Genomic DNA, 13,348 nt, shown 5'->3' on the forward strand with positions numbered 1-13,348 from the left:
ATATATATATATATAAAACATGTCTAACACATGCATATATAGTGTTTAGATTCCCTGCAGCGGTTTAAGTTTATTAATGCTTTGATTTAGTTTTACAGAATCTGTAGTTCTGTGGCACTTTCACACTTAGCCCTAATGATTAATTTAGAATGTTTTTTTTTGCCACATTTGCCCTCTGGCCCTTCTTTTCTTGTTAATGAGGAGTGAAAAATAGTGAGAAAGGGAGGAAGCAAGAAGGAAGGATGCCGTTGCTGCAAGTAATATGGTGTTACATGATGGTTGTTCGCCTTTGAACAGATTTATCAATACCTGCAGACACTGTCATAGCTTCCAGTCAAATTCAGATACAACTTAACTTTTTAGCTGTTGTAACATTTTTGAGTGGAATACCACACATGAAACTTGGAAACTTTAGATGATTTTCCCCTCCAGATTTGCCTGTGATGCATACATACATTTCTATCTAGGAACAGATGAAACGGTAAAGGCATGTCTTTTTAAGATGAGGACCCTTGAAGTGCTTAAAGGTGCAATAGGTGATTGTCTTCAGAAACATTTTTTGTTCTGCTGGTTGAAAGTCTCTTCACATCCTGATAGCAATCATATCAAATGAAATCCATAGCGATGGAATGGCTAGAATTGAAAAGGCACATTTAAATAAAGGATAACAAATAAGAGATTATTTTTTATCAAGCTCCCATTTGCACGGATGCTTTATAACATGAAACGTCAGAGTGCAGTGAAGAGTCAGTAGAGAGTTGGAGGTTGAATCAGATTGTAACGGTCAGTGGCAGTTCTGATATTATGCTGGTGTTATTTTCAAAGTTCTAAGTCCTTCATCTCTACTATACAGATCAAAGGCTCGTGGTCTGGAAAGAACCGTGTGCAGAACCCATACAGCCATAAGAACATCATCGAGAACTGCTGTGAGGTTCTGTGCGGCCCTACTTACCCCAGGTAGGAACATTAATGTAGTTTTGCTTGTATACAGGGGTGCCACAAAGTGGTATGGCATTGCATAAGATGACAAACTATGAAAACCTGCCATGTGGTTTGATATTTTGTTATATGTAAGTCAGGAAAATGCCACACCTGATCACAGGATCATATAACTCTGTCTTTCTCTGTCCTGCTAGTGTGTTGGACAGAAGAGGGGTGATGCTGGAAGACTCGACTAGCCCCACCTCCTCTGATGCGTCTGCTGCTTCCACCCATAAGAGCAGCAACCCTGTTTCACAAACCACAGTAAGACAGCATTTTTTATGTGTTTGAGTGAACGAGTGAGTGTTCATTTGGCTGAAATGTTGCTGGCTGCCGTACTGTGCACTGAGTAGTGAGTCTGCAAGAAAGATCCTAAATCAATTACCCTAAGAGCTGAGAGTGTTAGAAGGCCAGGAAAAAGAACCATGTGGAGTAAATGAATGCATTAAGCGACAATACACAGGATCATGGATATTTATATGTAATTTGTTATATGTATGTATATGTATGTATGTGTGTGTTTGTGTGTGTGTGTGTATATATATATGTATGTGTGTGTATAAACTGTAATTAGAGTATATTACATTTTAAAATGCTCTTAATTAGATTAGTTACTTTTTATGGATTACAAAATCACATGATTAGTAAATTATTCATAATTTTTTGACTCTCCCTTATTCTTATTTTGTCTCTTTTAATTTCTTTCTAAAAATCCTACTGTGTATCATACCATTTAGTATGATACTTTGACTATATTCACAAAAGTTGTGTAAATCAATTTGCAAACCATGCTTCTGAATTTGGGTGAAAAAAAGCACCTCAAGCAGTTAGACAATGTATGAAATAAATAATTATGAAAAATAACATTTTAATTAAAATGTATAGAATTAAAAAAAACAAACAAGTTACTGAACACTGGTGATGTATAGCTGAGACACACTGTCTTCATCATATCCAGGAGGGAAACCCTGGTGTAATATTTAATGCGTTTTATGTTGATGTAAAAAAAAAAACTGAATATATTTTCATTCTCTTTGCTTTTTTATAGCAATATGCTTATTAATTGTAAGTTTAAAACAAGTCTGATTAAAAAAAAATCTAAAAGTAATCTAAAAGTACTGAGATTACATTACCTAAAATGAGTAACCTAGATTACATTTCTAACTACAATTTTCATCATGTAATCTGTAATCAGTAAAACTACAATTTGTAATCTACAAGTAATCTACTCAGCTCTTTCTCTCTCTCTCTCTTTATTTTTGTTACAAGTACTAATAATCCTAAAATAAATTCAAAATAATAGTTATTTTTGAATTATATTATGTTCTCCCACAGAACTATTTAAACTCTTTTTTTTCTTTCTTCCCTTTCAACTAATGTTACACTGAAGTTGTTTTGCATAATTATCATAATTATCATTATCCTTCTCTCTCTTGTATCAAGACACCTAAGCTTGAAGATTTTTGTTAAACAAACAAAACAAAATTGAAATCTTTCCAAGTTCCCTCTGAATCCTGCTAAGCACCCACTGGGTACATGTACCCCTGTTTAGGAATGACAGCACTGACACTCCTTGACTGCTAACGGTGTGTTTGCACTTCCTGCAGAAATCCTCAGCTCCCCTGATTCCCAATGAACATACCCCTGATGAAGCCAAGCCCAGCATTGGTGCAGGCACCCAGAAGAGCACCAGCTCCCCTAAAGAAGAGAAACCCCCCTCGCCAACATCCCCTAATGCTGTCGCCCCTGCAGTTATCAAAGAGTCGGCCCACTAGCTTTGAAAGCCTTCTTCTGCAGACTTCTCTCAACCCTCTGAATGTGCTCACTTAAAGGAACACACACAGAAAAACTTGTGACTCGTTCAGAGCAGTGGTCTGTGTTCTCTGATACTCTTTCGCAGAACGGGACCCCTTCTGCCTGGATCCTGCACTAGCACTCGAGACAAGTTCTGGAGGTCTTGAGACTCTCCTCTCTGAATCACAGCATGATGAATCTCACAATGAGGGAAATGGGGAGCCACAGACTGAATCAAATGAGAATGGGCTATCCTGAAGCATAATGAGGACATTATTTCCCTCGTAAGAGCTCGTAAAATGTTTGGTTGTTTTTTCAGTGTCATTACCCATTTCTGTATAGCCTGCCTCCATTATTCCTAAACATTTGTGTGCCCTGTAAAACCCATTACTAGCTTCTATAGTAGTTGTGCAAAATGCCCTTTGGATTAGACTTCTTTGTTTTCAAAGTGTGATAAGAAAAAGTGCTTTAGCCATAAACTTACATTTAGGCCCAACAAAACTGCTTTATTCTGATGATGGGGCCATTTGGATAAGCTTAGTAAGTCAGTTATAAATCTCATTCAACTCGGTGTCAAAACAGAAAGTTAAACTCAGACTTGATTTTACAATCAGCATGGATGGTAGAAAGCAGAGGCTGTAAAAGATGTGTTTGTGTCAGTGAGTACAGGCCGATCTGCGTCAGTAAGAGTGCCTTATCTATGCTCTACCATTACATCTACAGAGGACTCCATAATGCCCTAAATCTACTCATACCTGTAAGTTAATCAATCTTCATTTTTATACGACGCTAACGATCTGTCAGAATGCAAAAAAGCCATGGAGTAACTGTACATCATGTAAAAATGACTGAGAAGCTGCAAATTCCTTATAAGAAGTGAAAAACATGCCTGATTTATGACTTATTATTTTGATCTAGTCTTATTTAACAAGGTTTTTCCACATCCACCTGACATATGAGCAACCTTTCCTTTTTTCCTTTTCACTAAGAGTCAGATATTACTACTCAAGGCCAAAGTAAATGAAAGATAAAGTTTAATTTACATCTTTCCTGAGTCTAGGCATGGAAAAGTCCAGTCGACCAATTCTCCTTCAGTGTCATTTAAGCATGCTTTTGCATTCAATTAAGAAATTGTGCTTGTTTTTCTTTTTCCACTTTCTTTTCACCATGTTTAAGGTAGCAAAGCTTGTCCCAGTGTATAAGCGAATGCGTATTGTAGTCACCGTTACTAATTTCACTGTAGTATGTTGAAGGCCACTTGTAAGGGAACACTTTATGGACAGACTTACAGACATCAGGGACCTATGGACTCGTATATTTTTACATGAATTCTCATAGCCAGCTGCACATTTGTTTCAGAGAAGTAAACAGGGGCAGTATTGTTGTGTGGAAAGTTTAGAAGTGAACTAAGAACTTTGTCTCTGTTTGATTCATTCGGAACAGCCAGCTTTATAATGTTGCCAGTTCAGTGCCATCTCACAGCAGTTTCAAGTATATACGCTGGAATGTTTATGAGATTGATTAGTTTGATTGTTATTTCCTTTACAGATGTTGAAGAATGTGTTGAGGGTAAAAGTCCTTTATTGTAGGAAATGTAGTTCTTCAGAAACCAACAGAATGTGCTTCTATCAGATCATGTTTTATTTATAGCAGATGGGATTTTTGTGAGTACTATGGCGTGAACAATTGTGATGATTGATTGTGTGTGTATGGAAGATGTGAATATTCATTTGCTAGGCCGAAGGTAAATGGGAATGTGCTTGAATGAATCCCACTTTTTTTTAAATCATGAAACATGTCATAATATACTAATTTACTAAATGAGGTGCAACAAAATCAGAAACTTTAATGCCAAGTCAGTGTAATGTATAAGTTTGGAATATTAGCAAAAGATGGTCTGCTCTAGATATTTGGATACGATGCATAACGTACACATTATACATCATCACGAATTGAGTTGTGTTCACTTTGCTTGGTAATAACACTGTGATCATGTATATCCTCATACTCTTCACTTTCTACTTATGAATTTGTGTGTATATGTATGTTCATTAAATTATATGGTATTATTACAATCTCTTTGTGGCGTAGTTTCAAAATCGTTTCTTTTTCTTAGAAAACACAAACAAAACTAGCAGAAAAAAAAACTGAAAGTACAGACATCAATATAAATGACAAACGGAAGGCTAAAACGGAATACAATCAAAACAACAATGGCTTTGAAAACATATTATAACAAATATTACCATAAACAGGAACCAAAACAGAAGCAAAAGAATAAAACTGAACAATATGCCTTTCCTCTTTCATGCCTGACAAAAAAAAAAAAATTTTTTTTGAGTGCACCAATTGTGTTACTCTGTACATTCATTCCGGCAGAAACCGTAGAACAGTAGTAAATAAAATGCTACTTCATAGCTAAAGGTATGATGATGATGATGATAAAACTTCTCAGATATTAGAGAATCACAGTTAGGTCATGCACATCAACGCTTTACCAGAAAAAATGGCTTAAATATTTAACCTAAGATAAAATCAATATTTGGGGTTCCAGCATTCTTCTTATTTTAAGATGTAATAACATAGCCGTAGGTTTAATCCATGGAATATCACTTCATGCAGTCTGTTTTTCAAAATCCTACAACTTTGTTTCAGTTTCCAGATTTTTTGGGTCTTCCTGAACAATAATCTCAGCGAGAATAAATGATGGTACCTTCAAGATCTCTATACCATCTTCTAAGAAGACCTATTGGCTTCTGTATGGGCTGTGCATATCAAAGTTTTTTTTTCATGAATTTAATCCAGCACATGGATATGACACTCTCCATCAGAGAGATCAAAAGAACATTCTGGTGGCTTCACTCTGTTGGGCTCTCGGGACTCTCCTCCACCTTCATCTCCTCCAGTTGTTCCTGAATCGCATTGAGCTTTGTTTCTGTGTCCGGATCAGTCTCCGGCTCCGGTTGGGATTCCACCTGGGGCTCCTCACGTCCGTTTGCCAGGTTCTCTGTGCTTTCGTAACAACCCGAGTCCCGTGGCATTTCAGTCTTTTGCTCCTCTGCATCGGATTCGTCCTCCGCTAGAGAGCAGAAAGGATGTTAGTACATCAAACAGACTGCAAATTATAAATATGTAATGAAACACAAATAAGAAAAAAAAGGCTAGACTCAATGGCTCTTTAGTGGACTTACAGTCATGAAACAATTCTGTTGCTTTCAGTATCTTCACACGTTGCTCGGGGTCAGTAATGTTTAGTTCATTCATATGGGACTCCTTCAGACCTCTGAAATCCTCCAAACTCTGGAAGCCGTGCATGGACAGGAGAGATCCCAGCTCCTGAACAAACAATGAAATCAGTCAGATCAGATCCTATTGTACTGTGATGTAATGGCCCACATGTTTAAGAGAAAGTAACTTGAGGCTTACAGTTAGGCCTATTCTTTCCAGAACTTCCTCCAAGGTTTGTGGTTTGGGCTTGTTCTTGCGTCCTTGACTCCGGCATCGCTTCCTCTTTGGTGGTGTGTCCTCCTCTGGTAGTATTGTGACGTAGATGAATTTAAAGGAGCCCACTTTGTTGTTGAGTTTACCAGTCCAGGTGCCTACTGGTGGCTTCTCAATGATCTGGATGATGTCTCCTTTCTGTGTGTTTTGAAAAATGTCAGTGCACTACATACAATATACATGCTGCACACACTAATTTTTTTTAACCCCTTCAGACCTGAATTTTTTTCACTGAACAAAATTTTTTTTATCCACTTGATATTTGCTCTTCTCCAATATAGAAACAAGTCTAAAAAAACAGGATTTGTACCAACTAATTTTTTTATTAGATTTTTTTTTCATGTCCACTATAATGGACACCAGGACTGAAGAAAAATAAAAATCCCCATATTTTAACCATACATAATAAGTAGAGCTTGTGCACTATAGTTGAACTAGTGTTTAAGATTTTGAAAAGAACACATACTATAAGAATGAACAATGCAGTAAGAATGTGGAATTTGGATTAGTTACACCCAAATTTCTGTCATTATTTACTTGTATTACTTTCTTTCGTGAAACACAGAACAAGAAATTCGGAATAATATACTGGTTGTTATTATTTCATGATTGGGGATTTCAAATTTCAAACTTCAAAACCACTTTAAATATGGCACACATTTTATGGACCACTTTTTGATACTTTCACAGGGCTTTTGATGCTTGAAAGCTTCAGGTCAATTGTCTTTGTAATTGTATGGAAAAGAGCATCAGTACAATTCCTCAAAATTGCTCCTTTTGAGTTCCACAAAAAGCAAGGCCATTTTATTTCAATAGCACATTTTATACCAAAGTTTTTAAAGTTTAAAAATGGCTACTTAATATGAAAATAAACGTTAACTGAAATAAAATATTTAAAACTTTAACTTGTATTATTTCAGCCAGCTGCCAAGGCAACATTTCTCATTTACATTTAGCTTAACCTTACTAAAATAACTAAAACTATATGGATATGTCTATATAGAGACATTAAAAAAAAAAAAAACTAAAATGGCAAAAACACACAACAAAATGACTAAACCGTAAACTAAAATATAAATAAAAATGGAATATATAAAAATAAAAACAAATTAATATTTATAAAAACTATACTAGTGTATCAATGGTTTACTATTTTCATGCGCAATAGTAATTTGAAGTTCTTTACATGAAAAGGATTTTAAAAATACCATATAATCATAACAGATGCATAAGAAATATACGTAAATATAAATCAATATAAATTTATTTAACATGTATTTAAACAAATAAGAAAAGAGAAGAATACATAAATAGATCAGTTAATGGCAACAGAATTTTCAACTTTGGATTAACCAATTCAAAACCAGCACTTTTTAAAAGGCTGACCTGTAGTTTGAGGGATTCGATGTCATAGGGGCTGGGGGTGAAGTCAGTGTGGACGAGGGCTCTGCCGCAGAAGCGCCCTGTGTAGGTGCTGTCCTCCAGTCTCATACTGTCTCGCTGGCTGAAGCCACTGTCCAGACTCTGCCTGTCAGCACCTGCACATCAGGAAAAAAAATCAATCAGCCTCATGATCTCGCTTCAGCTCCCTATTGTGCCGGGCTGAGCTGGCTTACATCCAGAGAGCTGGCGCGAGAGAGGGCTGTGTATTGTGTCCTCTGAGCTGTTGGAGCACACAGACGTTCTGTTCCCAGCAGTGAGATCTGGAATCCAGTCATTTGGAGACATGGGAGACTTAGAGCCATCCTCCCCACTCTCATTCTGAAATCAACAAACGTAACATAATTAAAAGTTCATTTCAATTCATATCCTCATGAATGTCTTTGTGAGCTAACATTAAGCTACTGGAAGCATCCTAAGAGTGCTGACTGTATAAAATGTTCTAATATCATCCACATGGGGGAGACAAATTCAATCTGTTACATTAAGTGCTTGCTTTTCTTAGATAGGCTGCTAGTATGTTAGCTTACTTAGAAAAAAATAATAATAATAATAATTTTGAAATCAGAAAATTTAAATCTGTTACATTAAGTGATTTTTTAGATAGTATGTTAGTTTACTTAGGAAAATAAAAAATAAAATAAACCAAACTGCTAAAGTAAAATAAAATAAAATAAACATTTATAGCAATATTTATGGGACTGAGATATTTTAACAGGATTTTAAATGTAACATTTTATAATAGGGTTCAATTAATTTATATTAATCAACGCATTAGGTATCACTAACTAATAATTTTACAGCATTTATTAATATAGTTTAATGTTAATTTATAAATGCAATTAAATTATATTATATATAATTTATCAAATTGGATGTGGAAATACTAAAACATCTGAAATGATAAAAAAATATATTTTATTTATGTAGCAATTAACATTAACCAAGGTTAATAAGTGTTTATTGTTAATTCATCATTGACTCTCTTTAGACTTTCAACTCACCCCCTCTGCAAGGGCTTTCTGTACCATCTTGGAGGTTTTACGGGTCATTGTGCGAGTTATGACATTTCTCCATTTCTTTCCCAGTTTCCCGCTACTTTTCCCTGAATCCTCCGGTGGTGCACCCTCCAGCTGCTGAAAGAAATTTCACAAAAAATTATACTGTTTTTACTGAGCACTTACTCAGTAGCTACTAATTTTGTCCTCTCGACTCATCAAACTTCCTCTTGTCTAAAAAGGTCTACAGGCAATGAATAATTGTTGCTATGCTGCTGGCCCCTCATAGACTTGTTGTCCTGGCTCCATCATTAAAGAAACCGAGACAGACTTCTGTTAGAACTTACTGCCTTGATTTACCTCAAGTAACCTTTGTGTTTTTAATTACTGATTGCAGAACTCTTTGATGTGTTTTTCATAACCCATTTGTAATGTGCCATGTTATGTTCAGATGTTTGCCCTGGCCGAGTTGAATCAGCGCGTATTTGTTTGTGACATAACCTCATTATGAGCAGTGTTAGTTTTAAAGCGATGGGCCCCTGTTCTCAAGAGGATTTCCAGTAAAGTCTGTGACAGCGGTTTTTGTGTCTCTAGCCACAGTGAGTCAGTGTGACTCCTCCTCTCTGAGCTCTGAGAGAAATGTCACAGCCTCTTCCTTTTAGGACAACATGTGCTGTTATCAAAGACACAGACAAAAAAAACAACAAAAGTACCTGTCGACGTCAAGGGGATTTTACATCTGTCTGTTACATTACCTTTGTGTTTATACCTCAGCACTTCACTTAACTCTTGCACAGAAAGCTATCCCATGCCATTCAACACTTTCGATATTGAACAGGAGACTGTTTTAACAATCAAAAAATATATTAATATTTATTAAATTATGAATGAATCAGAAATCATTTTTTAATTAATTAATTTGTTTGTTAAAACAATGTTTTATTTGAAAGATATATACACACAAAATTGTAATAAAAAAAAGAAAAGAAGTCTCTTATCCTCACCAAGGCTGCAATTAGTTAATCAAAAAGTACAGTAAAAATGTAGTATTGTACAATATTATTACAATTTAAAATAACTGTTTTCTATTTGAATATATTTTAAAGTGTAATTTATTCCTGTGATGGCAAAGCTGAATTTTCAGCAGCTATTACTACAGTCTTCAGTCCTCATTCTAATATGCTGATTTGCTGGTCAAGAAACATTTTTTAAAATTATTATCAATATATTTTTTATTATTATCAAAATATATTATCAATATGTTGTGCTGCTTAATATTTTTGTGGAAAAAAACATGATACATTGTTTTCAGGATTCTATAAGGTTTCACAGAACAGCATTTATTTGAACTCTTTTGTAAGATTTTTTTTTGTATCATTTTTATGTCCTTGCTCAAAGTATTTCTGAAAAAAAAAAAAAATAATCCTTTTGACCCCAAAACTTTTGAACTGCAATGTATATAAATATAAATTAAGAGTTCATTTGCAAAAACAGATAACTCTGTTTTTAAAAATGTTTAAAAATCATGTTTTTTTTAATCCTGCATTCCAATTAATATAAATCAAACTGCAGTTGGGTTGTTTTTATTAAATAATAATAACTAAAAGAAATACAGCAAACTAACACAATAAAACACAATAATGATGACAATAAAAAAGCATGATTTATGAAAATTAATAAAAATTGAGTTATCTGTTTTTGCAAATAAACTCTTCAAATATAAATATAAATGTGCACAAATGCATCACAGTTGCTCTGCATAAAATAGCACAATTGTCTACTTCTCTGAAAAGCAGACAGAAGGCTAAGCAGGCTCTCTGCTTGGATGGCTCATGAGAGGATGACATCCTGTCTAGATATTTTTAAAACTGTGTGGCTTTCAAATGAAACAGTTATTAAGCATCATTCTGGCAGTTTGGGTTAAGGTTATCTGTGACTTGGCTGTTGTTTTTTCGACACAACTTCACACTATCCAATATTTTGATAATCATGAGACAGTAGTACGTTGGCGCTTGAGTATGGCAAGTTCATCTCTATAGTCAAAGGGATAGTTCACCAAAACTGAACATTGTGTCATGATTTACTCACCCTCAAGTTGTTCCAAACGTTCCAAAAGAAGATATTTTGAAGAATGTTGGTAACCAAACAGTTGATGGAATCCTTTGACTTCCATAGTATTTTTTCCATTCTTTGGCAGTCAACTGACAACTGTTTGGTCACCAACATTCTTCAAAATATCTTCTTTTGTGTTCAACAGCTGAAAAGAACTCGTACATGTTTGGAACCTGTAGGGAGGTACGTAAATGACAGAATTGTCATTTTTCGGTGAACCATTTCTTTAAGAAACTACTACACGTACCGTTTCATCCAGTGTAGCCTCAGAGCTCACTATGGGTGCCGACGGCTTTGGCTTCATGAAGTCTTTGAAGCTGCTGGACCTTTGCAGAGTCAGCTATAAACACAGAACAGTTTCTCATCAGACTAATTAAAGTCACCATACAGTACAGTATTCAGATTATAGACAGACAGATTATTGCCATGATTCTGACCCAATTGGATTTATGGTTGAATGCAGAGTCATCCAGCATTATGCTGATGTAATTTAATCATGAACAAATCCAGTTTGCTTTAACTGATAGCTCATGTTATAATGGCCATTAAATGTTATTGGAATTCCACAAGCATATATCCTGATCAATATTTGGAGGCATTATCGGGCCTCTAGAGTAACATTTGAGCTGAAGAATCCACATTATCCTTTTCAGATCCATTGACCAGATGAAATTATAAGAATTGATAACACTTGCTTCAACTCATGAGTGCTTTGTAGGGTGGAAAAACCTTTGAACTGTTCACAAAAAAATAAGCTTTCATAGGTTTTCACAGATAGGAAAATGTGTTTGGTGACACTTTGTCAATGTAACTTCTCAATGTAATTGATTACAACAGTAATAACTGTCATAAGTCAGTCTAATCTTTCTACTACAAAGGGCCAAAAATTCAGTTTTATTCCGTTATGGTATAGTGGGCCAAATCAAAGGTCATAATGAGCTAACTTTGGCCTGGTTGGTGCACCGCTGATCTATATGATAAAGTAATTCCCTTTTACATGATGCTCATTTGTATTATTAATACTGATGCATTTAAACTTTAAAAGACACTGTATTGCAAAGTGTGGCTTGAACCAGAGTAGTTTCATTCAAGAATAAGAAACTTTTTTTTTTAAATTAATGCTTGTCATTCAGTGTTGGTTTTGTGGGCTGTTGTGCATCTTTGTTCCAATTTGACGTTTTTCTCTTATCACAACCTTTCACTGTGCCACTTTACTTTAGCACAGGAAGTGGGTATGTCACAGTCAACATTCAGCCAATCCCTGCAGAGCTGTGCACTATCTAGCCAACACATGACATACTGCAATCTGCTAAGCCAACTAAATGCAGAGAGATTGTCCAGCCGGTAAATACTGGTAAAATGACCTGCTGTCAAACTATCATTGCACAAACCTTCCCTATAAATTTCCCCCAACACAGCGACAACATTCTGCATCATAATGAGATGTTGAAATATATTTTTGACAGATCTCGGCTGAAATGATTACTCATAATCTAAAGCATGACCAAAGAGGAAACTGCAACATTTGAGATGATGTGGAAAAGTATTTTCATTTACACCATGGTAATGCATGTCAACTCTATGCTACATCCTGTGCTCTGGATAAGGATATGAGATAGGCATTGGTTAAGACATAAATAAAAGACATCAAAATAACCATAATGCACAACAGCAAGATTTTCAGATCTCGCTTTGCTTGGGTTCCGTGCATTTACAAAGCACCTGCAGTTTCACAGAGGAGAAATATCGAAACTGTTGGTTGTTCCACGCAAGATGTGAATCAAATGGAAAATAAGAGTAATGCTGTAGAAGCAGTTAACCACTGATTGAGAAGTGAAGCGGGCTGTGAAGACCTACGTAAATGTCACTTTGAATTGAGGAGCTGCGTTTGGATGCTTTGCTCTGATGAAGTATGAACTGCTTCAGGATGTGTGGTACGGTCTGCTGTCTCTCTACAGGAACTGCTGCACAACCATGCATTTTACCCAGAACAATCATAGAGTTTCAGTTCTTACAGGTCTGAAGTCAAACAGGACAAATTACAATAGGACTATTATTCATATAGATGAATGAAAAACAATCAATAAATCCTCTCCAAGTACTGTTGATTGAACAGTTAGCAAATAAACCACGTGTTCTGGCACAATGCATTTGTTTAATTTACCTTTTGCTTTTTAAACAGCATATTATGTGTGTTTGTGTTCCTTGAAGGAAACTTCCATCATTTCTACTCTTGCTTTAATTGTTCAAAACAGGGCCGCACATGCAGATTAATACACAAACTCCTACCTTCTTCTTTTGCACCTGGGGCTGCTCCTTTTCAGATGCGTTGGATGGTTTCCGTCGTAGCATCTTGATCCAGTAGTGGGTGGGCAATATTCTCCTGAGGACCACGACTATAGCTGTGGCAGTATGACTCTTGGCTGTGCTAAACTAACTGTCGGTCTTACTGCCACGGGGCCACTCACAGAGAGACTAAAGCCACCAGAGGAGGAAGAGGCAGAAGAAAAGTTGTTCTCTGA

The 13,348-nt window shown here is 35.7% G+C and overlaps 2 protein-coding genes across 3 annotated transcripts in view; one reads left to right on the forward strand and one right to left on the reverse strand.

The window, feature by feature from the left end:
* Positions 1-4,250, forward strand: part of LOC107744547 (palmitoyltransferase ZDHHC9-like) — a 19,986-nt gene extending 15,736 nt beyond the window's left edge. The window contains exons 7-9 of the mRNA XM_016558257.1: positions 854-957; positions 1,137-1,245; positions 2,589-4,250. Coding sequence (XP_016413743.1) covers positions 854-957; positions 1,137-1,245; positions 2,589-2,756 — 381 coding nt within the window. The 3' untranslated portion in view covers positions 2,757-4,250. The remainder of the gene's footprint in view (positions 1-853; positions 958-1,136; positions 1,246-2,588) is intronic.
* Positions 4,251-4,340: 90 nt separating this feature from the next.
* On the reverse strand, positions 4,341-13,348 carry LOC107744546 (SAM and SH3 domain-containing protein 3-like). Of its 2 annotated transcripts, none has more exons than XM_016558256.1 (8): positions 13,116-13,348; positions 11,074-11,166; positions 8,721-8,849; positions 7,893-8,037; positions 7,663-7,814; positions 6,202-6,414; positions 5,967-6,111; positions 4,341-5,854 (listed from the first exon to the last, which is right to left on the reverse strand). In XM_016558256.1, exons 1-8 carry the CDS (start codon positions 13,176-13,178, stop codon positions 5,634-5,636), a joined length of 1,161 nt encoding a protein of 386 aa, XP_016413742.1. In that variant the 5' UTR covers positions 13,179-13,348; the 3' UTR covers positions 4,341-5,633. The 2 variants fall into 2 exon arrangements, with proteins under 2 accessions (XP_016413742.1, XP_016413741.1); XM_016558255.1 differs by having other exon boundaries at positions 8,721-8,852.

The sequence above is a fragment of the Sinocyclocheilus rhinocerous genome, unplaced genomic scaffold (assembly GCF_001515625.1).
Source record: "Sinocyclocheilus rhinocerous isolate Xijiao unplaced genomic scaffold, SAMN03320098_v1.1 scaffold557, whole genome shotgun sequence".
In the NCBI taxonomy this organism is placed as follows: Eukaryota; Metazoa; Chordata; class Actinopteri; order Cypriniformes; family Cyprinidae; genus Sinocyclocheilus; species Sinocyclocheilus rhinocerous.